The following is a 25,392-nucleotide window of genomic DNA, read 5'->3' on the forward strand; positions in this document are numbered from 1 at the left end:
CTTTGGGAGTCGCCCGCCCTGCTCTCTCTTTGCTTCCCAAGAGGGAATGATTCAAATGTGGATACAACCAGGAAAAAAACTACTTGTGCAGGCTTTTATCAGGAAGGGTACAGGGTGGCCTGGGCAGCGTGGGACTGCCAACCTCTCTGTGGTCACTGTAAAAAGAAGCACTCGGTTACAGGAGACCAAAAGAGACGTGAGAGCCCAGTTTAAAGGCCATGTCGACATTGCTGCTGCTAGAGTGCAGAGCAAGGGACCTGCAGTCAGGGGAATTCATCCACTTTTCTGAGCCGCAGTAGCTAGGTTGATGGACACATTCTTCCTTGAACTTCTCTGTGCCTATGCTGTGGGCTACGTCGACCTGGCTGTGCCGCATGGGGTGTGAAATTTTGCACAGCTCTCAGCTACGTAGTTAAGTGAATCTAATTTTTCAGTGTTGATCCAGACCTGAGACTCAGCAGCGTAAGCCTGCAGCACTTTCTTAAAGGAACAAAAAAAGCAAAAAACCACCACTTTTTAATCAATGCAACTGCACAAAAAATGAAAATACACAAAACCAAAACAGCCAGTGAATGAAACGTCTCCGACTTTTATCATTACAGAATAGAAAAAAAATTCGCATTTCACATTACAAATATGGTCTTATAAAAACAACCCAACTCAAAAAAGATCTCAAAGCACCAGTACCTATGTCCTTCAAGTTTAGAAAGAGGGGAGGGCAGGTGAGGGGACTAGGGAGTGGAATTTCTTTCTACCAAATTTTAAATGACAGCAGTTTTTTTCTTTCTCAAATAAATAGCCACGTGGGTGACAATCCAGGAGGAGGAGGAGGAGGAGGAGTGCTTCTCTTCTATAGCTCCACGCTGAAGCCTGGAATCCGGGATTTAGTTTGTTCCGTAAGCAGGGAGTAGAGCCACTGACCTGGGCCGGGCAGTTTACCCAAGGCTACAAGGCTTTTGTGGTAGATCTGGGCGCAGTCTTTATCTTCTGCCAGATGGTCCAGCCAGTCCTCACAGGACCTTCCCGCAGGGGGAGCAGGGAGGGGACCCACTCACCATCTACAGCCCAGAGCAGCAGCAGCAGCTCAGCAAAACGTTGAACTAAGCTGAGCTCCAAGCATGCTGGATTCCTCAGTGAGGTCGATGGAGTGGAAGGATAAGCTCGCACCTAAGACCAGGGCTGTCCTTGGGCATAGGCAGCGAATGCGGCTGTGTAGGGCGCACAAAATCTTGGGGCACCCCTGGGACAGAGGGTACGAGCGGGTTGTCTCGCGCACACCCAGCAAGCACTGCACTCTCCTGAGGCCGGGGCCGTGTTCACGGAGCTGAATGTGCCAGCGCCGGGGTGTCTGTGGGGAGATGTCATTCTCTGCTGCGGGCGGCTCGGTGTCCTTTGCTGCCTCGTCCCCCGCTGCGAGCCCGGGCTGCTGTAGTGTCAGCTGTGCACAAAGCTCAGTGTGCATCACCACTGGGGGGGGGACGTTCTGGGGGCCCCAGAATAGTAAGACAGCCGAGGGCCCCATACACCCCAAGGGCGGCCCTGCCTGAGACCCCGATCCAGCACATGCAAGATGAAGGGAGTCCCTGGCCACTGGCTGCCCTGATTGGGGGTGCTTCTCAATGGAAGACAGGAGCCCGGCCAGCAGAAGGATTTCAGCATCTGTTTCCCATGACAGCCAATGGGAGTTAGGCACCTAGAGCTCGGTAACTCAGGACAGGGTTGAAATGAATGCACCAGAAGCGCCCAGATGGCCAGTGGGGCTGAGAGGGGGCCATTGTGGTGCCCACTGGCTCAGAGGGAAACTTCCCACCGTGTTCCCAGCCTCGCTGGCTTGGCTGAGTTCCCCAGGCCGGCCGGGAGGTGGGCTCCCCCACGGAGCCGCTCTCACTGCTTTTCTCACCTGCCCCCTTCAGAAAGCAGCTCTTCCATGCACAATTGTTGCCTGGGCAGGAGTGGCTGGTTCCCCGTCCTGCCAGGGAAGGGGGAGGCAAAAGCCCGGGGGTGGGGTGGGGGACAGAGCTCTGTGGCTTGTGACACAGGCCAGGACTTAGGGAGACCTGGGGCAGTGACAGGCGGCAGCGCAGGCCAGAGAGAAGCGCTGCCTTCGGGTGTCCAGCAGCTTCTGGGTTAGTTACAGTAAGAGTCTCTTCTCCAGCAAGACACTTGCCAGCCAGGCCTTTTGCTTCTGCCATGGACCAGCACCGCCACGCCCATCCCCAATACCCCCAGCACCGCCACGCCCATCCCCAATACCCCCAGCACCGCCACGCCCATCCCCAATACCCCAGCACCGCCACGCCCATCCCCAATACCCCCAGCACCGCCACGCCCATCCCCAATACCCCCAGCACCGCCACGCCCATCCCCAATACCCCAGCACCGCCACGCCCATCCCCAATACCCCAGCACCGCCACGCCCATCGCCAATACCCCAGCACCGCCACGCCCATCCCCAATACCCCCAGCACCGCCACGCCCATCCCCAATACCCCCAGCACCGCCACGCCCATCCCCAATACCCCCAGCACCGCCACGCCCATCGCCAATACCCCAGCACCGCCACGCCCATCCCCAATACCCCAGCACCGCCACGCCCATCCCCAATACCCCCAGCACCGCCACGCCCATCCCCAATACCCCCAGCACCGCCACGCCCATCGCCAATACCCCCTGCACCGCCACGCCCATCCCCAATACCCCAGCACCGCCACGCCCATCCCCAATACCCCCAGCACCGCCACGCCCATCGCCAATACCCCCAGCACCGCCACGCCCATCCCCAATACCCCAGCACCGCCACGCCCGTCCCCAATACCCCCTGCACCGCCACGCCCATCGCCAATACCCCCAGCACCGCCACGCCCATCCCCAATACCCCCTGCACCGCCACGCCCATCCCCAATACCCCAGCACCGCCACGCCCATCCCCAATACCCCCAGCACCGCCACGCCCATCGCCAATACCCCCAGCACCGCCACGCCCATACCCCCAGCACCGCCACGCCCGTCCCCAATACCCCCAGCACCGCCACGCCCATCGCCAATACCCCCAGCACCGCCACGCCCGTCCCCAATACCCCCAGCACCGCCACGCCCGTCCCCAATACCCCCAGCACCGCCACGCCCGTCCCCAATACCCCCTGCACCGCCACGCCCATCCCCAATACCCCCAGCACCGCCACGCCCATCCCCAATACCCCAGCACCGCCACGCCCATCCCCAATACCCCCAGCACCGCCACGCCCATCCCCAATACCCCCTGCACCGCCACGCCCATCCCCAATACCCCCAGCACCGCCACGCCCGTCCCCAATACCCTCTGCACCGCCACGCCCGTTCCCAATACCCCCAGCACCGCCACGCCCGTCCCCAATACCCTCTGCACCGCCACGCCCATCCCCAATACCCCCAGCACCGCCACGCCCATCCCCAATACCCCAGCACCGCCACGCCCATCCCCAATACCCCCTGCACCGCCACGCCCATCCCCAATACCCCAGCACCGCCACGCCCATCGCCAATACCCCCAGCACCGCCACGCCCATCCCCAATACCCCCTGCACCGCCACGCCCATCCCCAATACCCCCTGCACCGCCACGCCCATCCCCAATACCCCCAGCACCGCCACGCCCATCGCCAATACCCCCAGCACCGCCACGCCCATCCCCAATACCCCCAGCACCGCCACGCCCATCAGCAATACCCCCAGCACCGCCACGCCCGTCCCCAATATCCCCTGCACCGCCACGCCCGTCCCCAATACTCCCAGCACCGCCACGCCCATCCCCAATACCCCCAGCACCGCCACGCCCATCCCCAATACCCCCTGCACCGCCACGCCCATCCCCAATACCCCCAGCACCGCCACGCCCGTCTCCAATACCCCCATCATCGCCACGCCCATCCCCAGTGCCCCAGCACCGCCACGCCCATCCCCAATACCCCCTGCACCGCCACGCCCGTCCCCAATACCCCCTGCACCGCCACGCCCATCCCCAATACCCCCAGCACCGCCACGCCCATCCCCAGTGCCCCAGCACCGCCACGCCCATTCCCAATACCCCCAGCACCGCCACGCCCATTCCCAGTGCCCCAGCACCTCCCCGGGCCAGGGGTGTTCGGTGCCGGCAGCTTTTCCTCTCTAAGCCCTGGGTTGGATGGTTTGCTGCCGCGGTCGGCACTCGCGCCGTGGGGGCTCAGTCCCAGAGAAAGACAACACAAGCCACTGTCCCTCCGCCCACCCTGAGGTGCAAAGGAGCCACAGGGACTCCAGGCTGCCGCTGGGGGGCCTACAGATTGGTGCTGCTGGGAGCAAAAGGCCTCAGTAGCTCCTTGCCTGGACACCGGGAGGCAGAGGAGCTGGGCAGAGCATGGGCGGGGTGGTGGAGGGGGAGGATGTCGGGGTATGTCAGGGCCTACGGACGGGGCCTGTTTCATAGATTCCAAGGCCGGATCGCCTGCCCGGTCCAGCGGAGGCCAGGGCCCTGACCTGGAGCAGTTCCTAGAGCAGATCTCTTGGATTAGCCTCCACTCTTGATATAAAATGGTCGGTGATGGAGAGCTCTAGAACGGGGCCTGGGGAGGCCCCACGAGTAAAATGCCTGGCGTTGGGGGTGGAATTCCAGCTCCCGGGTCGCTGGAGCCGACGCAGCCTTAGTGGTGAGGAGCTGGCCTGGGCCTGAGGAGACAGCCGGGTCTTTCCTCCCTTCGGCACCAGGGAGATGCAGACAGGGAGCGATTTCCAGAGAGCCCCTTTGGAAATGGCCTGTTCCAGCTGCTCTGATCTCCGCGGAAAGGCTCCGTTACCAGGCCCAGCCCCTGCCCGTGTGGCCGTGCGTGACTCTGCCCCGCGCAGGACGGGCTGGTGCTCCGGCTTGTGGCCTCTGACCGTAGCCCTGCACCGAGGTGAGCCCGGCGGGTCCGCGCACCCCCGGCATGTCCTGGCCCAGGAGCGGTGCCGTGCGGCTCTCCAGAGCCCCTCGCTTAGGCAGGGAGCGTCGCAGGCAGGGAGGCTCCGGCAGCAAGAGGGGAGCAGCCCCGCCAGGAAAGCAACACGGGCCTCCTGCCTCCAGCCAATGGGGAACGTGGTTTCCAGGTGTGCACTGGGCCACGCTTTCTGATTCTCCGGCTTTCCCAGGCTTCTGGCCCCCCGGCATCTCCCTTTACCCACCACCACGCGGTTCTGTGCTCGCCCCGAGGCTGCGTTCCTGGGGACTCGGGTTCCGGTGAGACAGCAACGCGCTCCTGACGATGCAGCCGAGAGCCAAGGAGAGAGCCGACCCGGCCCCGGTCAACAGCCAAGTTGATGCTCTCTGGCTAAGTCCGGAAGCCCGGAGGAGCAAATGCCTGCCAGGCTCAGAGTGGCAGCAGTGCCCCCGGAAGCCACTGGGAGGCTGGGGCACTGAGCACCTCTGCCAGTCAGGCCCCAGTTCCCTGGCTCCGGACAAAGTGCAGGAGTCAGCTGGCTCCACCCCTTGGGGACCTGGCCTGGAGGGACCATCTGGCTGACTGCACAATGGCAAACTGCATCTCCAGCCCGCTCCGTGTCTAGCCTCACCTCGCCCGCCCTGGGAGTGCAGAGAACAGGCCTAGTGCCAGCTCCACACAGGCAGGAGGGCACAGCAGAGACACCACAGCTGCAGCTGGCGCTAAGGGCTTGACTGCACACAGAGTTAATCCTGATTAACTCTGTGTAGACAATCTTATTCCAGATTACATGTCCCATGCCCATTGCTGCTACTGCCGGGGGAGTTCCAGCTCCCAGGTTTGCCCGTGCGGAGGCAGCCTTGGCCATGAGGCCATAGCGACGGTTACAAAAGGCAGCGGACGACTCTTCTTTCTTCCCTTGTGCAATGGCGAGCGCACCTTGATTCTGGCTTAGCCCACCTGACCCACAGCACGGCGGCTTCTCCTGGGAGCAGAGTCACCCCAGGAGTTAACCAGGAACAGTTCAAGAGGAGCAGCTCCAAGCCCACTTGTTTGCGCTCTCAGCAGAGGGACAGGTCGGCCAGATGGAGACAGCGGAGCTGTTTCCCCACCCAATGGTGCCCATGCTAATCAGCAGAGGGATGCACCAGCCGGGGCAGAGGGTATATCAACCAGGATATACAGGGCGACTTTCTGATTTCCCACCCACCGCTGTTCCTAAGCATCAAGCCTCTCTCATTCCCGCCCACCGCTGGAACGGCCCAGACCTGAAGACACTGCGCTGGCCTGGGTTGCCTTGACTTTCTGGTCTGGAATGCGATATCCTAGGCTGGACGGAGGGGTGTCCCTTTGTTTGGCCTGTCCTTGCTCTTTGGAAAACAATGTTCTCCTTGCATGGAGAGATTGCGCTGGGGCAGGTTAGATTCAGGCACTTGTACAACAGCATTCATGATCGCATGGGAACCAGCTCTGCGCAGCGGCGGTAGCCTCGATCTCACGCACTCACAAAGCAAGAGGCGGGCCCCAGAATTGCAAGACAGGCTTACAAGCCATGAAGTGAAAACCCTCAGTAACACACCGGGGGGCGCGGTGTCTGTCGCCTGGTTCCAGCGCCTGTGGAAAAGCTCCCTTCGAGTTTCAGGCTTTTCTCTGAAACCCCCGGCACTAGACACGCCCTTTGTTGGGCACGAGAGCTCAGATTTTCCTGCCGTCTTGGTTCCAGAAGCTGGAGCTTGAAAAAACTAACCAGATGGCATGAAACTTGGGATAAAATTGCAAGAGCTGGCAACACTGCAGCTTCCGGCTGTGCCTCTAGGTTGCGGGGGGCTGAGTGTGGCTGTTTGCCAGAGGGAGGAGCAGCCAGCTCTCCCACCAGTCAGCTGACAGAGCTATTCCTCCCATCAAAGCCGTGTTCATCAAGCGCAGGATATTTTGCCCACATGCCCCAGGAATGTCCTTTCGGATTGGCACTTGTCTACGCTGCAAAGGGACATGCTAAGTCAAAACCAGATGGGATAAAATTAAAAAAGAAAATAGTCAATTGAGATCTTACCTACCCTCCTCTAGTCCGTTTCACCCTGCCTTAAACACTGATGCATTGCTAGCTACTGAAACCCACCGTCTGTATTGCCAAGACATGGCCCCAGGGATCGGAACAGAACAGCTGATGCAGCCTTATGGCTGTGCGGCAGGAGTCCAGTCAGGGTGTTGCTGACTAAAGCTGTTCCTTAGAACAAATCGTCTCCCCATCCTCCATGGAAATACCGGGTTCCCACTGTGGTCCTGCTCTCGCTGGTTACAAGTACAGGCGAGATGGGAACATTACCTGCAGGGGGCGCCATTGCACCTCTTTTGGTGCCTCCGTCCCGGCAGAAGTGAGTGTGTAACTGTGTGTGTGTGTGTGTGTGTGTCTGTGTAACTGTGTGTGTCTGTGTAACTGTGTGTGTGTGTGTGTCTGTGTAACTGTGTGTGTCTGTGTAACTTTGTGTGTGTGTGTGTGTCTGTGTGTCTGTGTAACTGTGTGTGTGTGTGTGTGTGTCTGTGTAACTGTGTGTGTGTGTGTGTGTCTGTGTAACTGTGTGTGTGTGTATTTGTGTTTGTTTCTCTCTGGTGTTGCCGCAAGTCCCTAAAAACGGTGCAACTGCCCAGAAGGAAAATCAAAGGACACCAAGATGACCCCAAGGCTCCGTGCAGTCCTTGCCTTCGGCGCGTTTTCTTGCTGCTTGTGGTCACAGTCCGCAATCGTTCGGGGCACCCTGCCGCCTCACAATCCCACGAAGATCCAGGAGGGGCCAGATTCCAGGAGCAAGAGTTACCCAGATCTAAGGGAACAAAGCAAAGGCTGGAGTTAGGAAGGAATCCTGGCCTGACACTGACCCAGCCTAGCCTGAGATTTGTGAGCTAGGCCGGGCTTAAGCCGGGCTCGGGGCTCGCCAGACGGAAGTAGACAATGTTCCTAAATCAGAGCTGCCTAAGAGCCTGTAGTTAGTTGCACTCAGAGGCCCTGAGGGACGTTGGGGCCTGGCCGTGGTTCTGTGCTGCATAGACAGCCCGGCCCCAGAGTGCTCCCAGGCTGAAGAGATGCGGCAGACAGAAGCTGGGGGTGGGGACCATTATCATCCACACCTTCCAGAGGGGGAATCGAGGCAGAGAGATTCAGGGGCCACTTACTCAGGAGTCCATGGCCGAGGCGGCTACTGACCCCTGCTCGCTGCTCTCCCCGCGAGGTGCCCCCGTTCCTGGGTCTCTGACTCGCTCACAATGCAAGAGGGAACCTCGCTGGCCAGGGCCGGTCCACGCCCAGCGCTTTTCCTTTGGGGCCTGACGTGGGGAGGGGAGGTTGTGACTGAGCCCTGCCTCTTGCTGGCCCCATTCCTGCAGCTGCTCCCCATCCCCTGGGCACTGCATGTGGGAGGCGGCTGCTGCTGGAGCCTGGGGCTGCTACAGAGTCGCTCCCTTCCCCATGAACGCAGTCTGCGAGTTGCGGCTTTTCAAGGAGACGCAGCCTCCTGCCGCAGAGCTGGGCCTGCCCAGCACGGAACGCGGGGCTGGCAGGAGCAGTGCGGCAAATCACACGGGCAGAGCTGCGCCCGCGCCGCCACCGGCCCACGGACAGGAACAGCCTCTAGCGGGAAGAGTTTCTCTTGCCAGCCAGGAGCTGTGGGGCTGAACACGTGGCGGCGACGGTGTGAGCCGCATCCCCATGCGGAGGGTTTGCCAGTCCCGCCCGCTGTCGGTTTTTTCTGTAATATCCGGGGCCCACCTGGCTACACTGCACACAGCCAGCGGGCACAGACACACAGGGCCTTTGAAACGTGGCCATTTGGAGACTGCCAACTGCCTCGAACGGGAGGACGGAAAGCCGAGAGCGTCAGGGAATTCGGGCCTGAAGATTGCCAAGGTAGCACAAACTCCTCAAGCTGCAGTAGCACAGGCTGGATTGGCTTCCACAATTGAGCCAGCCTGAGCCCACGTAGCTGAGGTGTCCCCGTGGCATCCACAGTGGAGATGCTGCTCTCCGAACGCCCCTCTGACAGGCTGTATTTGACCCAATGGAGCTGCAGGTCTCCCCCTCCATGGTTTGTGCCCCTGCCTGGGGAAACCTCACTCGCAGCGTGGGCTGGCTGACAGAAATAGCGCCGAGAGCCAGGAGCTTGGGCTGACCTGGGAATCTTTGCCAGGGCTCACCAAGGAATGACAAGATCCCCAGGCCTTGCCGGATCGCAGGCGCTACTCCAGGGGTTTGTTGTTACACATTGATACAGCTGAGGCCAGGAACCTGGACAAAGAATCTGCCATATTCAGGGCTGATGTCTCGGGGCGCGTCTACACAGCAGGGCTAAAGATGAATTCAGCGACGCAACTTCAGCTATGTCAATTGTGTAGCTGAAGTCGAAATAGCTGAATTCGGCTTTTGGAGCTCTCTACACAGCAGGAAGCCGAAGGAAGAACGCCCTCCCTTCGACTGCCCTTACACCTCGGCGGTGTCTAGACTGGCATGATTTGCGCAAATACTTTTAATGGAAACGTTTTTCCGTTAAGAGTATTTGCACAAGAGAGCGTCTATGCTGGCACGTGCCTTTGTGCAAAAGCATCCGTGCCAGTGTAGACGCTCTCTTGCGCAAGCAAGCTCCAATGGCCATTTTAGACATCGGGCTTTCTTGCACAAGAAATTAACGTTGCTGTCTACACTGGCACGGATGCTTTTGCGCAAAAGCAAATCTTTTCGCAAAGGCACACACCAGTATACACTGGCTTAACCCTGAGCGGGAGCGTCAGAGTATTTGTGCAAGAACCACTGATTTTGTACATTACAGAGTCAGTGTTCTTGTGCAAATACTCGTGGTCAGTGTAGACAGGCGATAAGATTTTGTGCAAAAGTCTAGACGCAGCCCTCGTGAAATGAGGGTTCCAGGAGTCGGAGTAAGAAGTCCTTCAGCTCGACATTATGTAGAAATAACGGCTCGCTGTGTAGATGCACACGATGTTATTTCGGAATAGCGTCAGTTACTCCAAAATATCGCTGCTGTGTAGACGTCTCCTTGGTGACTAAGTGACAATCTAAAATGAAGGCCTGGAGGGTTCTGGTAACTTGTCCCCCTGTTTGGACAGAGTATCTCAGTTTGATAGCAGTCCCTGCTGCGTTGTAATGTCCATCGCCAGGAGGAATTCAAGTTACACCGTTCTTCCCATCAGAGCTAGCCTTTTGGACTCCTCTGCCGGCCCAAATTTGTACCCACCCTGTCTGCTTCTCTCACTTGCTGCTGTCACATCAGGGACTCTTCAGTTGGATGGTGAAAAAGGATTCAAAGTCGCGATCCTAATTCGACCTACCTACTCCGTGCTGCGTGTAGCCGCGGGCACAGAGTTCAGACTAAGAGGGATTTAAAAATGGCGGTGCCTGGGAGCATGCAAATGAAGCCCGGGATATTTAAATCCTGGGCTTCATTTGCAACTCCGGTTGCCCTCATTTGCCTACCTAGCTCGAACTAACAAGCTAGTGTAGACGTACCCTCAGCATGCTCATCGGGTACCCATAGGGCCTTACAGAATAAGTCCAGGGCCTTACAGAATATGTCCAGAAGGCCTGAGCCATTGTCTGCACCAACAATCCCTTCACCGCAATCACCACCACTGATGTGTCAGTCACACCAAGCACACAGGTAATCCCAGCCCTGCTGGATTCCTATTCTAATGATCTAACATCACTAGCGCCAATCAGCAGCATGCCAGGCTGCTCTGTCAAAGCTACCAGCTTTTTTTCTCAAGTTACATGTTTCACTTTTCTGACACTGACATCCAAGACCTCCCTCACAACCCAGTGGCACCTTTCTCCAGTGCGGCTCTTTCTTTTGACGTCCAAAATATCCGGGTACCTTGGCTGCTTGAATTTGCGCAAGAACACTGATGATCTAATGTAAGATTGTCAGTGTTCTTGCGCAAATACTATGCTGCTCCCGCTCGGGAAAAGGCCCTCTTGTGCAAATGCTTTTGCGCAAGAGGGCCAGTGTAGACAGCTAAAAAGTGTTTTGAGCAAAAAAGCCCCGATGGCAAAAATGGCGATTGGGGCTTTCTTGCGCAAAACCGCGTCTAGATTGGCATGGACGCTTTTCCGCAAAAAGCGCTTTTGCGGAAAAGCATCCATGCCAATCTAGATGTTCTTTTCCGCAAATGCTTTTAACGGAAAAACTTTTCCGTTAAAAGCATTTGCGGAAAATCATGCCAGTTTAGGCGTAGCCTGTGGGTATGTCTACACAGCAGCATTATTTCGGGGTAACACGTTATTCTGAAATAACAACGTGTGCATCTATGCTACAAGCCTTTATTTTGAAATCAGGATGAGCTGGAGGACTTCTTACTCCGACTCCTGTAACCCCCATTTCACGAGGAGCAAGGGAAGTCAGAGGAACAGTGCTCTTCCTTCAACGTTCTGCTGTGTAGACAGCGCCAAAAGCTGAATTCAGCGATTTCAACTTCAGCTACTCAACTGATGTAGCTGAAGTTGTGTAGCTTAATAAGAACATAAGAACGGCCGTACTGGGTCAGACCAAAGGTCCATCTAGCCCAGTAGCCTGTCTGCTGACAGTGGCCAGCAGCAGGTGCCCCAGAGAGGGTGGATCAAAGACAACGATCAAGCGATTTGTCTCCTGCCATCCCTCTCCAGCCTCTGACAAACAGAGGCCAGGGACACCATTTCTATCCCCTGGCTAATAGCCTTTTATGGACCTAACCTCCATGAAATTATCTAGCTTCTCTTTAAACTCTGTTGTAGTCCTAGCCTTCATTCAACCTTAATTCGAGAGGAAGGGGGTCACGTTTCCAGCATGCAGCTTTCTCCATCCCTTAATGCCATTAATATCCCACAATTTTCATATCTTTTTAAAAAAATACCCCGCCAGGCATTTCTAATATCCACTGTTGCTGACGGACGCACGGAGACCAGACGCCTCTGCACTAGTCTCATGAACATGACAAACACGGGGCACATACGGTGGGATCAGCTCAGGATACAGGTTCGGGATGCTGAGCGGTGACTGCAAAACTGTCAGACACAAAGGCCACATTCCTAGACTGATGTGCCAAGTTCGCTTCAGATCTCCAGTGCGTGACCCTGGAATGAGAACTGCACTGGCAGTGGAGGAGAAACTGGTGATTGCATGCTGGAACCCTGAAATGTTGGATTGCTACTGGTCAGCAAGAAATTGCTGGTCAGTTCAGAAAAGGGCAACAAAAATGATGAGGGGTTTGGACCCGGTCCCATGTGAAGAGAGATTAAAAAGATTGGGACTTTTCAGCTTAGGAAAAAGGAGACTAAGGCGGGATGTGATAGAGGTCTATAAAATCATGACTGGTGTAGAAAAAGTGAATAAGGAAAACTTATTCACTTGTTCCCATAATATAAGAACTAGGAGTCACCAAATGAAGGTAGCAGGTTTACAGTAAACAAAAGGAAGATTTTCTTCACATGGTGCACAGTCAACCTGTGGAACTCCTTGCCAGAGGATGTTGTGAAGACTAGAACCTTAACAGATGCTCCCTCTGGGGCATCTGGTATTGGCCACGGTTGGCAGACAGGACCCTGGGCGAGATGGACCTTTGGTCTGATCTGGTCTGGCCATTCGTATGTGCATTATTTTGAAGTGGGAAAATCCACTGTGGGGCCCGTACTGCGTACATATAGGGCCTTTAATCATCTCCTACTATGCAAGACCGTAACTCCCTGCAATACGAAAGACTTCGTGGATGGATCTGCAGCAACGAGGTTCCCAAACTGTGGGACGGCGACAGATGGCAGGCGTGTCCCTATCTTGGCACCAGGCCACCTTGCCACAGAAAGTCTCCTTGGCTCTGCTCATGCAAGTGTTGGTGAATCACTAGGGACACTTTGCTGACAGCAGTGTGGCTGGTCAGGAAACGTGCGGGACAGTCACAGCTTTAGGAACTGTTCAGCAGGCTGCAAGGGCCACTCCGTCCTGACCCGCAGATTACCACTGGCAATACTGAGAGGCCTGTGGTGGTTCTGGAGCCATACGCTGGCACCAAGGAAATATTCAACTACTGGCGTAGCAGGTGCAGAGTGGCAGTTGAAGGTGCTCTGGGTAGACTGAAGAGAGGCTGATGATGTTCACTTACTTGTTTGAATCTCAGTGAGAAAACATCCCAATGGTTATAGCTGCCTGTTGTGTCCTGAACAATATCTGTGAGGCAAAGGGAGAAAACCTACCGCCAAGGTGGAGGTGGAGCCGACGTCACTGACCTTGAACAGCCAGACACAAGGGCCATTAGAAGAGCTCAGTGGAAAAAATATTTTTAGAGTGAGCTACAGGAGCATTGTCTGCTGGGTTTTTTCTGGGAGCTTTGAGTATTGCTAAGCATGGCAGGGCTTGCTGTACAATTATAAATACGCCAGAGTGTTTTTGCAAAGCTATAAATTCTGTGATGTTTGGTGTGGATCTACAAGTTCTATTTGCGTTGGTCATCACTATGCATTTGGCAATATTTGTTGTGAGCTAATAAAAATAATTTGATTCTCCAAAAATAGAACTTTACTGAGTGGGGGAAAACTGCAGAAAATCAATGTGCACAAAAAACCCACAGGCAATGTTCTACGATTTTTTAACAAGCTTAATGGGGTGAAAATGTAAAATTAGAAAGTAAACATTTATGTCCATCCGAGTAACAAATGTAGTCTGAGTGTGGCTGCACATGCACCAGCTACAGTTATCACAGGTATGGGAAACTATGGTTTTCTTTGCTGTCCACAAACATCAAAAAGAGTAGTCCTGTAGAGATAGATAGATAGATAGATAGATAGATAGATAGATAGATAGATAGATAGATAGATGGGGTGTACGGATAGAAGGGGTGTATAGATAGATAGATAGATAGATAGATAGATAGATAGAGGGGTGTGTGGGGATAGATAGATAGATAGATAGATAGATAGATAGATAGATAGATAGATAGATAGATAGATAGAAGGGGTGTACGGATAGAAGGGGTGGGTCCAGTCGGGTCGGGTCGGCCAAAACCAGTCGGCCCCGGGGCTGGAAGGTTAAGGGGAGCCCTGACATTATGGTGGTGGGGCAGGCTCTGGTGTGGGATAGGGTGCTTGCTTGGGGAGGAGAGGGTTGTGGATAGATAGCTAGATAGCTAGATAGATATGAACCTCACAATTTATAACAGAAAAAGAAGGGGGTCAGTACCAGTCACTTGTAGGACTGGTACTAATGAGGCTGACTGAGTGGGCTGGCAGTGTCCTGTCCATAGCTTTTGATGACAATTGGGTGTTGAGGCTCATCAAAGCCAGCCAGCCATAGCCAGCAAGTTTGTCTTTCCCCTCACCTGATTGAAAACACTCTGGCTGCCGAACAACTTCCTTTGCTGCGTTGTTTATTACTGTTTCACCTGTCTGGAAACAGGGACTGCAGGCGCTTTGATAAATGGATTGAAGGGTCATCTCGCCTCACTCTCACTCTGTAAGTGCCCCTGGGTCTGACCATGAAATGTTGTTTTGTAACTTCTTACAGCACAACTCCACCATCAATCACAGCGGCTATCCAGATGCCCCCTGCAGCAAGAGGGCAATAGCTGTGTGTGTCTCTATGGGTGTGTGAGATGGAAAATTTTCTGCTACAAGACACATGAAGACAAAGACAAAGACAAAGACACACACTCCCTGAGACACCCTCACCCCCCAGATCTCATACTGACACACAACACACCCACACATAGGCACCCTCCCCCTAGGAATCATAGATCCAACGCACACAACACGCCCTTTACATGGGGCATAATCACATGGACACAGACAAATTCAAGCCTCCGCCCCATCCATACAGATGCACATAAATAGAAATCAGCTCTACTCCCCTCTGGGGATGTAACAGTGTAGTTGATTAATCCATTAACCGCTAAGCAAAAGCGCATAGGTTAATGCTCTAGACACGCATCCCCCACCCCCCGCCAGTACACTTTTTAGCAGGCCTGGGACCCGGCAGCTCTGCACTTAAAGCGTATTAGGAGCCAGGCGGGCAGGCAGCCTGGCTCTGTCCCGGATTGTGCTGGATCCAGGAGCTCAGACCTCCCCCCGACAGGGGCTGATGCCACCCCTTTATCAGAGACAGCAGCACAGGGCAACAGGTTTTAAACTGGCTCCCCTCACGGACCAGCTCCCGCCTGGCGCCCCGCGCTGTACAGAGGCAGCAACATGGAGTGGCAGGGAGCCCCCTGGGCACTATAGAATAGTCAAGTAACCGATAAGAATTCATGAGGTTAATTGACTATTCAATCAACCGATATTTCACATCCCTACGCCCCTCGCTTAGGACTCTGAGCACACACCAGACATGCAGAGAAACACACACACACACACACGCACACACACACACACACACACGCACACACACACGCACACGCACACACACGCACATGCACACGCACACGCACACACACACACACACGCACACACACACACACGCACATGCACACGCACACGCACACACACACACACACGCACACACACACACACACACACCCTCAAATGCCCCACTGGCTTATTTCCTCCTCTCGTTCTCACACGATACTAACAAGTGAAGGAAGGTTGGGAGAGAGGGTTGTGTGTGTGTGTTTCTGGGGGGTGTAGCTATGTCGCTATGGGTGTGGCGTATCTATCACTGTGTGTGTGGGCCTCCTCTCTGCTGCAGAAGCTGTACACAGCCTGGCACAGCTAAACGAGCTGGGTGTGGCTCACACTGGTGTGTCTGCGCTGCAGCCCAAGTCTCAGAGCTTGGCTGAACCAACGGGGTCCGAACTGTGGGGTAGAGACTCTGCCCCTCTGCCCCAGCACCTGGCCCGCAGCCCAAGCCTTAACATCCCAGGGCAATTTCCTACCCTCAGCCCGACGCTGAGAGCCTGAATCGGCTGCCAGGATCAGCCACAGCTGACGGACAGACCCAGAGCTGTGCTGCCATTCCCCGTGCATGCTGCAGTCAGGCTAGCCCATGCGGATACCCCTCAGCGCCCAGGCCACTCTGCTGCTGGTGGCAAAACCTCACCTACGGCTCAGTGGTCCCAGCCACTCCTCTCCCTGGCCGGCCTGCCGGAAGGAGGTGCCAAGGAATTCAGTGTGGGGAGGGCTTTGCAAGCCAGGCCCCGTGTGCTCTGTGCCCACTGGCAGGGGGCAGCTTGTGGGTACGGGTCTGAGCGGCCAGCGGGGCAGCAGGCTGAGAGCTTGTGCAGCACCCCCAGGGGACCCGTCTGAGCAGGGCCGTGGCTGCGTCCCAGTGCCGCAGGGGAGAACCAGGACAGTGCCACAGCCTGCGGCTCATTTCCCGTCCTGGCGTGGGCGGCCGTGGGGAGCGGCCCGCAGGCGGGGCAGCCGTGCGGAGCAGGAAGGAAGCCGGGGGAGGCGCCAGGCGAATGCAGCGACTGCGGGAATGCTGTAGTACTGCCCTGTAGTACTCCAAGGCTCCATGTGGAAGTGCTCCCACACGCCTGCCTCTAATCCAATTACGACTAATTGGTAACTACATAAGAAGCTTTAATTTCACAGGCTATTAAGGTAGCCTCTGTTTGCCTGCAGGCGCTCCCCAGATTCATTTTGCCTTAATAATCCCTGGGGGCTCCATTTACCAGACCTGCTTGGCGGCAAGTGAATTAAGCGAGGCTCGTAACTTTCATGTGTTGCATCTGTCCAGGAGCTGAGATGCTCTCATTAAAGAGACAGGAGCCTCACAACCCCGCCCCCTCCTGCCCCCCCATGTCCTTCTGTGCCGCTCGAGGCCTCTCAGGGAGCCAGGTTCCGGCAGCTGCGGCAGCCTTACACCGTGATCAGGGCTCAGTGCTGCACACAGCAGGGCTGCAACCCCATAGCCCCTCTCCAGGGCAGCTGTTCAGCAAGTCCCTGTAGCTCTGCGCCAATCTGCTTGCCCACGCCAGCTGTCTCTGAACGCTAACCCTCAGCAAGCTGCCCAAGGTGGCAGGTAGATTGGCAGGAAAGCTTTCCTAGGAACAGAATCCGCGTCGCAAGGCTCCTGGGGGGTATCCAGCCTCAAGCTTCAGGGCATCAGCTTCCCCCCTGGCCGGGTCAGGAAGGGCCCCCGCCAGCCCTGCAGGTGCAGCTTTGCAGAACTGGCTGGGTGCATGAATGGGGGCTGGGGAATGGGTAGAGTCTGGCCTGCTGGCCTGGCCTGCACGGTAGGAAGCCGGATATTGGATGGGTGTGGCAGGTCTGATGGGTGTGTCAGGCTTGGGTCACTGCCTGGGCCCATCTCCTCCACTTCCCAGAAGCGCCAGTCAGAGCCCCCTGGCAGAGCCCTGCCCCTGTGTCCCGCGAGCACGGGCCTGCTGGGGAAGTCACACGGGGAAGGGACGTTGTGGCGGGGTGGAAAAGAAACCTCCTCACTGCAGAGAGGCTGTTTCACTGCAGCTCCCCCAGAGCCACTCCGGAGAGTGTCATTGGCCTGTGTGGTCCCCACACTGATCCCTCGCCTTGTGCAGGGCTTTGGGGGGGCCAGGAGAAGGGCCTAGCCCCCAGCGAGAGCTGCACCCCTTCCTCAGCTCCTCTGCACAGCCAGGCCACTGCCTCCTCTGTGCCTCGGCCTCCCCCAGCGACAGGGGAGCCGGGCACTGGGAGAGAAGCAGGCTAAAGGGAGCGAACAAGAAAAACAACAGACGTGCTCCGACAGCCTGGCCTGTGAGAGGGGGTGAAACACTGGGGCACGGTTAGGGCTGCAGGTAGGTTAAGGGCTGCCACAAAGGGACTGGCGAAGGTCGAACAAGAAGTAACAGGCTTTAATCTGCAGCCAGGGAGATTTAGGCTACAGCTACAAGGGGGCTCTGCTCTGGAACAGGCTTTCCAGGAGGACTTTGTGGATTCCCCATCATGGAGAAACCCCTGGGCTACGTCTACACTGGCAGGATTTTCCGGAAATGCTTTTAACGGAAAAGTTTTCCATTAAAACCATTTTTGGAAAAGCGTGTCTAGATTGGCAGGATGCTTTTCCAGAAAAGCACTTTTTGCAGAAAAGCGTCCGTGCCAATCTAGACGCGCTTTTCCGCAAAAAAGCCCCGATCGCCATTTTCGCGATTGGGGCCTTTTTGCGGAAAACAAATCTGAGCTGTCTACACTGGCCCTTTTGCGCAAAAGTTTTTCAGAAAAAGACTTTTGCCCGAACGGGAGCAGCATAGTTTTTCCGCAAAAGCACTGACAACCTTACATGAGATCGTCAGTGCTTTTGCAGAAATTCAAGCGGCCAGTGTAGACAGCTGGCAAGTTTTTCCAGAAAAGCGGCTGATTTTCCGGAAAAACTGGCCAGTCTAGACACAGCCCTGTTGGCAGGGTCTAGGGTACCTGGCCCTGCCTCAGCACCGGGGCTGGACTAGGCGACCTCTTGGCCTCTTCCCGCCCCACGTAGCGTGATTTTCTGATTCCCTCACACGACGCACCATGGGGCGCACACGCCTTAGTGGCCCGCTAGTGGCTGGACCGTACAAACGGGTTCTGAGTCTGCTGCGGTTTCCAGGGGACAACACAAATCCCAGAGCTGCACAACAGCAGTTTGTGTCTTTAGAGTGGGAACCGTTTTGGGCCGGGGGCTGCTGACCCACAGAAAAATCATCTGGGGGCTGCAAAAAAGTGAGAAGCACAAAAACCAAACAAGCAAAAAACCAACCTCAACCCCTCACTGACATGAAGGAGAAAGACCCTCCCCACGTTCCCCTCGCACACCAGAGCCGGGGGGGCCCAGCCTAGTAGATTTTGGATGCTCCAGCCCCACGGTGGGGCGGCAGGGTGGCTGGAGCACCAACGCAGGCTCCCCAAAGCTGGGAGGGGGCTGATCCAGCCCCCAGACCTGAGGTTCCCCACCCCTTCTTTAGAGCTACAGGCTCCAAGTCCAGTCCCTGCTAGAGATGCAGGTAGGGCAGGACCAGCAGCCTGCACTAGCCCAGGAGCTAAGTGCACCAAAGCCCGAGTCCACGTAGACGCACTTCAGAGAGCAGCCCCGAGGCCGAAGGTGCTTGTGTCTGTGTGTCGGGCCGTGCAGAGTTCCCCACCCCCTAGAACTGCAGTGCCAGGCTCTGAGTGTCTGCTCGGAAGGTGCCACTTGGAACTGACCCCGCTCTCTTGCGCTGTCACCCCGGGAGCCCCACAGAGGGGCGAGGATATCGGCTGGCGCACGGTCACAGCTGCTCCCTGCAGTGCTCTGTCCTGGGGGACCTGCCTCAGCCCTTCCAAGAGCAGAACTGGACTGCTCTCCGCAGGGCATTCAGCCCATGCCTGCCAGCCAGATCAGAAACGGGCACTAAAGTTTAAGGGTGCGGCTACACTGCACCGAAACTCGCAATCAGATGCGCAGTTTGAGCTACACAAATTGTGTAACTTCTTTGGACGTATTTCGAAATGGCTGACTGTGATCAGGGTGTCTGCTCAGCACCTATTTCGAAATGAAGCGTGGTTGCGAAACTCCTCGTGGAATGAGGGTTACAAGGACATTGGAATAGCACGCCTGAAATAACGGGCTCGCTGGGAAGACGTGGGATAGTGATTTGGGGACACTCCGGTATCCCGAAATAGCTCCGCAGTGTGGATGTAGCCTTAGCTTCCTCTCCGCTATAGCGCAGGGACTGGAGACAGCAGCACTCCTCACTTTGTCTCCTGTGCACCTATGTCGTGCACTGACAGCATCTACCGACTGACAGGCCACTCCATACCAATTCATAACACCGTCTGGTGCGGCTGCAGCTGGCACTGTACTTAGGAAGAAGCGTAGTTCAGTGGTTACAGTCGGCGATAGGAAAATATGGGTCAGCTCGCAGGATGGGAGCGGTGGGCAGGGTCTGCCATGGGGGCCTGCGACTGGTGGGAAAGGGGAAGTACGGCCTACGACGGGTGAAGTACTGGCTCATTGCGGGACCCTGGGCAGAACGCCAGTGAGCAGAGTTACGCGCGACCAGGTTTCCGAAGGAATCTTTTGCTCCATTCGCTGCCCAGAGTGAAGAAGAAACACTCCGGGGGCAAATCATCCCACAGCTGTTTGCTGATGGCAGGACACGGGTCTGACGCAGCGTGGCCCTTCCGATGCTCCTGGGAGTGGCTCGGGGCCGAGGGCAGCTCTGGATTTCAGGAGCCTGGAGATCCACCCTGCCCTTTGGAGACAGCAGCACACAGGGGCTGTATGTGACTGCCCTGCGCAGGCCTGGGGCTGGAAGCAGGTCAGCACAGAGTCTGGAAAACACCAGCAGCTGAAGATTAAACCTCTTCCAGCCAGTTCTTGAGGGCTGATTTTTATTCAAGTCCCTAGGCCAGAGGCAGAATCCGGAGGAGCCCCCGGCATTGCCGCGGTGCAGCTCCCCCCTCCCCGCAGGGTCACCGGGCGCAGGAACTGGCTGCGTGCTACTGGTCAGAGCTGATGGAAGGGCCCTGCAGAGCCGCTTTGTCCCAGACTGGTTCAGGCCGGAGCAGGGAGCTGGTTTAACGCCGGTTCCTGTCGGGTGAGCGCCATGGCTTCCCTTGGCATGCGCCATCCAGTCGCGTTGGCTTCCTCCGGGCTCGGCTGGTGTTTGAGAGCACGGGCTTGCAGTAAGGGCACAGGGCTGGGGTCTGCGGCCAGCAGGGCAGCACTGACATGGGTCCCTTGCCCTGTCGATGGTCACTTCCCCACCCGTCAAATAACAACCCCTCCCCCTTCTACAGGGCTTTGCATGAGCAGATCTCAACGCTCTGAGCAACGGAGCTCAGACTCGCCACCCGTTTTACTGATGAGGAAACCGAGAGGACTGAGGGGGGCGTGACTGGCCTGGCTCACCTCGCAGGCCAGGGGCTGTGACAGGAATAACCCCCAGGTTTCCTGCAGTACTGAGCCAGCGCTCAACCCACTAGGTCGCACTGTCTCCCCCTAAGAAAGGACAGCGGTGGCTGACCTCTGTCACAGGCATTCAGGGAGCCTCGGTGAATGCAGGACAGGGTGGGCTCTGCCCCGACTGGTGCCCTTCGGCAGAGCTGCACGGGGTGCAGAGGAGGGAGGAAGAGACGAGTTGCCATGGCAGCGCAGAAGCAGAGAGAGCCCGACTCGGCTTTGTGCTTCTGCGGGAGCTTCTCTCCACACACCCCGCGTACTAGCGGCAGATCCTGTCCGGCTGGGCCAGCTCCCCACGGCTGCAGCTGTGCGTGAGGCGAGTAACATTTCACACCCGACCATCCAGAGCTGGGCTCTTTGGACAAAATGAGCTCGAACCAACATTGCCGTGGGGATGCTAGATGTCAGGCAGACCTCGCTGGGAATCAGCCAGGGGCAACCTTGGCTAGTGAGTCGGCCCCAGGACTGGCCCTCCCTCCTCTCGGGGGGCTGCAGGATTGTTGTGACCGATACGTTCTCCTGGGACAGGGTAGTTTTGCTGCACGTGGGTACCTAGGGCTTACGGGGGGGCCGCCCGAACCGTAGCAGCGCTGTGGCCGGATGTAGAGGGCTCTTGCGGTCACGGTTGTGTGCAATCAGTGTGCACCGCACTGCATGTGCGCTGGCTTTACCGGTGTGTCACTTGAGTAACACCGGTAGGGAAAACATGATGTGGACAGAAACCAGCGGAATCTCGCAGCCCTGAACCAGGGCAACACTGAACAAAATGTCTCATGGGCCACACACGATGGGCTGCAAATAGCCCTCGGGTTGCAGGTTGCCCACCACTGCTCAAACAATACAAGGAGTAACTACGTCGCAGGACATTCACGTGCTGGGGGAGCAGACTACGAGGTGGCGGTGGGCACGTGAAGCCCAGCGGACAGTCTCAGCCCAGGCGGAGATGTGGGCACGAGGGATGTAATAGTGGAGTCGATTAACTGATTAACCAATACGCAAAAGCTTCTAGGCTAATGCTATCGACTACACGCATTTCCCCCGTTGCCAGTGCATTTTTTAGCAGGCTGGCCAGCTGCCCGGCTCAGTCTGGCTTGTGCCAGGTCTGCGTCCTACCCCCACTGCAGCTCTGCATTTAAAGTGTATTAGAAGCGAGGCGAGCAGGCACCCTGGCTCAGTTCTGGCTCGTGCCAGGGCGGGAACTCAGCTCCTCCCTCCCCCCGGACAGGGGCCGGCAGCCAGTGCAATCCACCCTCACTCCCGAGGAACCCCCTGCCACTCTGCACTGCTGAATTGTATCAGAGACAGCAGCGCAGAGCAACCGGCAGCCGGTCCGCAAGGGGAGCTAGTTTTTAAACTGGCTCCCCTCACAAACCAGCTCCTGCCTGGCACCACATGCTGCTGCCTCTGATCCAGAGGCAGCAATGCAGAGTGGCTTGGGGCTTCTTGGGAGGGAAGCCGGATTGCACTGGCTGCCGGCCCCAGCCCTGGGGACTGTACAATAATTGAATAACTGATAAGAACTCACGAGATTAATCGACTATTCAGTTAACCGATATTTAACACCCCTAGTGGTGCACTCAGGCAGTTGTTTTGAGGCGCCTGGATGGACTGTCTCAGAAAGCCCCGGCTGGTGCCAGGTGAGGTGTGCTGGCTTTAGAAAGACAGTGTGTCCAACAGGGCAAGTGAGGTTCCCAGTGTTCTGGCACGTGTGTCTGTTCTACTCGCATTCTCATACTGCCCTCGTCTCCAGAGCAGCTCAGGGTCTCCGGCCGTCTGTAGGGAGTGGGCTGTACTTCCTTAGGTTGTAGGCCATCGAGTTTGGAGCTGTCAGTCTAGGTTCAGGTGAATGGCTGTCACCCTCACAAAGCAACCAGTGCCGTCCTCAGGGTGGGTGGCCTCTGGTCAAGAGAGGCCCACAGCTGGAAAGCCGGGAGGTGCTGCAGGTTGGGGCATTGGCAGAGCTGTGGGGGAACGCAGGGCCGGAGCAGCAGGACGGCTCTGGGAGGGAACTGCAGGGCTGCTCCTGCTCTCCTCACCCTTCCCGAGTCACCGAGAAGAGCCCAGAATTCACTGGTGCATAGTGACAGTGCAAGCCGCCCTCTGCAGCCTCCAGCCCTGGGACAGCGCCAGCAAACCAGCAAGGGGCAGGAGACAAAGGTGAACAGACGCCGAGTCTGCAGGTGGCTGGCCTGACAGCCTGGTCAATGGGGTGTCAACCCAGAAATCTAGGCTTCCCTCAGCTCGCTTCGCAATGCTGCAGGTCCCCTTTAAGGGAAATTACACACGAGGAAATTATTTTGAAATAACTCCCCAAATAACTATTTCGGGATAGCGCGTCCACACTACAGGGGGGGCCTCGAAATGAGTCCGAGGCCGGCTCCCCTCATGTGGATGCGCTACCTCGACGTGGAGCCCCAGGAGGCACTGGGGGGTAATTCCTTCGAATGACGCTGTTTTGAAACAGCAGCAGCGGAGCCGCCACACTCCCGCTATTTCCAAATAAGCGCTATTCCCCGCGGAAAGCAGGAGGTATTCGCTCGAAATAACGGGCTTGGTAGTGTGGACGCTCTGCTTGTTATTTCAAATTAACTCCCTAGTGAAGACCTGGGCTAGGAGTCCCAGGATTGGCTCCCTCCACCTCCTCGTGGGCTGGCCTGCCTATAGCACTGAGGGCTGTGGAAAGCGTTGTGCCTTGTGGGACTCAGGTGGGGTGACTGGAAGTGCCACAGGGTTGGCAGACGCGTTCATCTGTATCCCGCCGGGGGCGGAGTCCTGGCAGCAACAGAAGCCCCTTTCATAGAATCATAGAATCATAGGACTGGAAGGGACCTCGAGAGGTCATCGAGTCCAGCCCCCCGCCCTCAAGGCAGGACCAAGCTCCATCTACACCATTCCTGACATCCCTGCACCATCCTTTGGCTGCTGCAGTGTCTGCCACAGTGCGACAGCGGCACCGTTGCAGCGCTACAACTCGTGGTACAAACGTGTGGTGTTTAAATCGATTTCTCGGCCGTCCCTGCACACGTGCGGAGTCCAGGCCTGCGGAGGCCCTTGGGCGACACTAGGCAGCGAGGGCTGGGACCCGCAGTCCGGCTGTGTCCAGCATCCCCCAGAAAGCACCCTCTGTAGAATCACGAGCGCCCAGTCCAGTGTGTGTGCCAACACGCTACTTCAGCTCACACGCGTGTGCGCCCACTGGCGTTCACATGCCCTTCTGGGTTTGGGCTCCAGGGCAGGCTCTGTACGGGCAGGCTAGGCAGCCTTTTTTAGAAACTGGGGCCCGGGCGCTTAAAGAATCAGATGACGGCAACGGGGCTTCAGCGGCTCTTTGGCATTGGACTGAAGCGAGGGGCGAGGCAGTGAGTGAACGTGCAGGCAGGGAAGCTGCCTCCCGCTGAGGTGTGTCTGGCCCGGGGCACTGCTGCCAGCCCTGCAGCCCTGCAATCATTGCTGTTACTAATACTAGGCTGCCCCCGTTCTGCTTGGGCGCGCGCAGTCTGCTCCCGAGTTATGAACCGAACAGTCAGTCTGAAGAGGCACCTTGCCAGATGTCAGACACTCCAGCGGGCTGCGACTGCCTGGCCTGAGCCCCAGATGCAGACCACCTGCTCCCGCTCGCTCTCAGGCCAGCTCATAGACTCACAGACTCATAGACTTTAAGGTCAGAAGGGACCATTATGATCATCTAGTCTGACCCCCTGCACAGTGCAGGCCACAGAATCTCACCCACCCCTCCTAGAATAATCCTCTCACCTATGTCTCAGATATTGAAGCCTTCAAATACTTTGAAGGCCCCAACATGCAGAGAGTCCTTCAGCTGTGATCTGTGCCCAATGCTACAGAGGAAGGCAAAAAACCTCCAGGGCCTCTGCCAATCTACCCTGGAGGAAAATTCCTTCCCGACCCCAAATATGGCGATCAGCTAAACCCTGAGCATGTGGGCAAGACTCACCAGCCAGACACCCAGAAAGTTCTCTATAGTAACTCCTATCATCCCTCCATTGACCTATTTTCCACTGATAATAAATGGTCAATTAGTTACCAAGATCATGTTCTCAAACCATCCCCTTATCATAGAACTGGAAGAGACCTCAGAAGGTCATCAAGTCCAGCCCCCTGCTCTAGGCAGGACCAATCCCAACTAAATCAACCCAGCCAGGGCTTTGTCAAGCTGAGACTTAAACACCTCTAGGGATGGAGACTCTACTACTTCCCTAGGTAGCCCATTCCAGTGCTTCACCTCCCTCCTAGTGAAATAGTTTTTCCTAATATCCAACCTGGACCTCTCCCACCACAACTTGAGACCATTGCTCCTTGTTCTGCATCTGTCACTACTGAGAACAGCCTCTCTCCATCCTCTTTGGAACCTCCCTTCAGGAAGGTGAAGGCTGCTCTCAAATCCCCCCTCACTCTTCGCTTCTGCAGACTAAACAAACCCAAGTCCCTTAGCCTCTCCTCATAAGTCATAAGCTCCAGCCCCCTAATCATTTTGGTTGCCCTCCGCTGGACCCTCTCCAATGCGTCCACATCCTTTTTGTAGTGGGGAGCCCAGAACTGGACACAATACTCCAGATGCGGCCTCACCAAAGCCGAATAAAGGGGAAT

At 56.5% G+C, this 25,392-nt stretch overlaps 1 protein-coding gene across 1 annotated transcript in view; it reads right to left on the reverse strand.

Annotated features, from left to right (window-relative positions):
* Positions 1-3,995: 3,995 nt before the first annotated feature.
* The window catches only part of NKAIN1 (sodium/potassium transporting ATPase interacting 1), a 211,299-nt gene continuing 189,902 nt past the window's right edge, over positions 3,996-25,392 (reverse strand). Inside the window, exon 7 of the mRNA XM_075908789.2 lies at positions 3,996-7,749. Coding sequence (XP_075764904.1) covers positions 7,740-7,749 — 10 coding nt within the window. The 3' untranslated portion in view covers positions 3,996-7,739. The remainder of the gene's footprint in view (positions 7,750-25,392) is intronic.

The sequence above is a fragment of the Pelodiscus sinensis genome, chromosome 26 (assembly GCF_052426305.1).
Source record: "Pelodiscus sinensis isolate ZL-2025 chromosome 26, ASM5242630v1, whole genome shotgun sequence".
Classification (NCBI taxonomy): Eukaryota; Metazoa; Chordata; order Testudines; family Trionychidae; genus Pelodiscus; species Pelodiscus sinensis.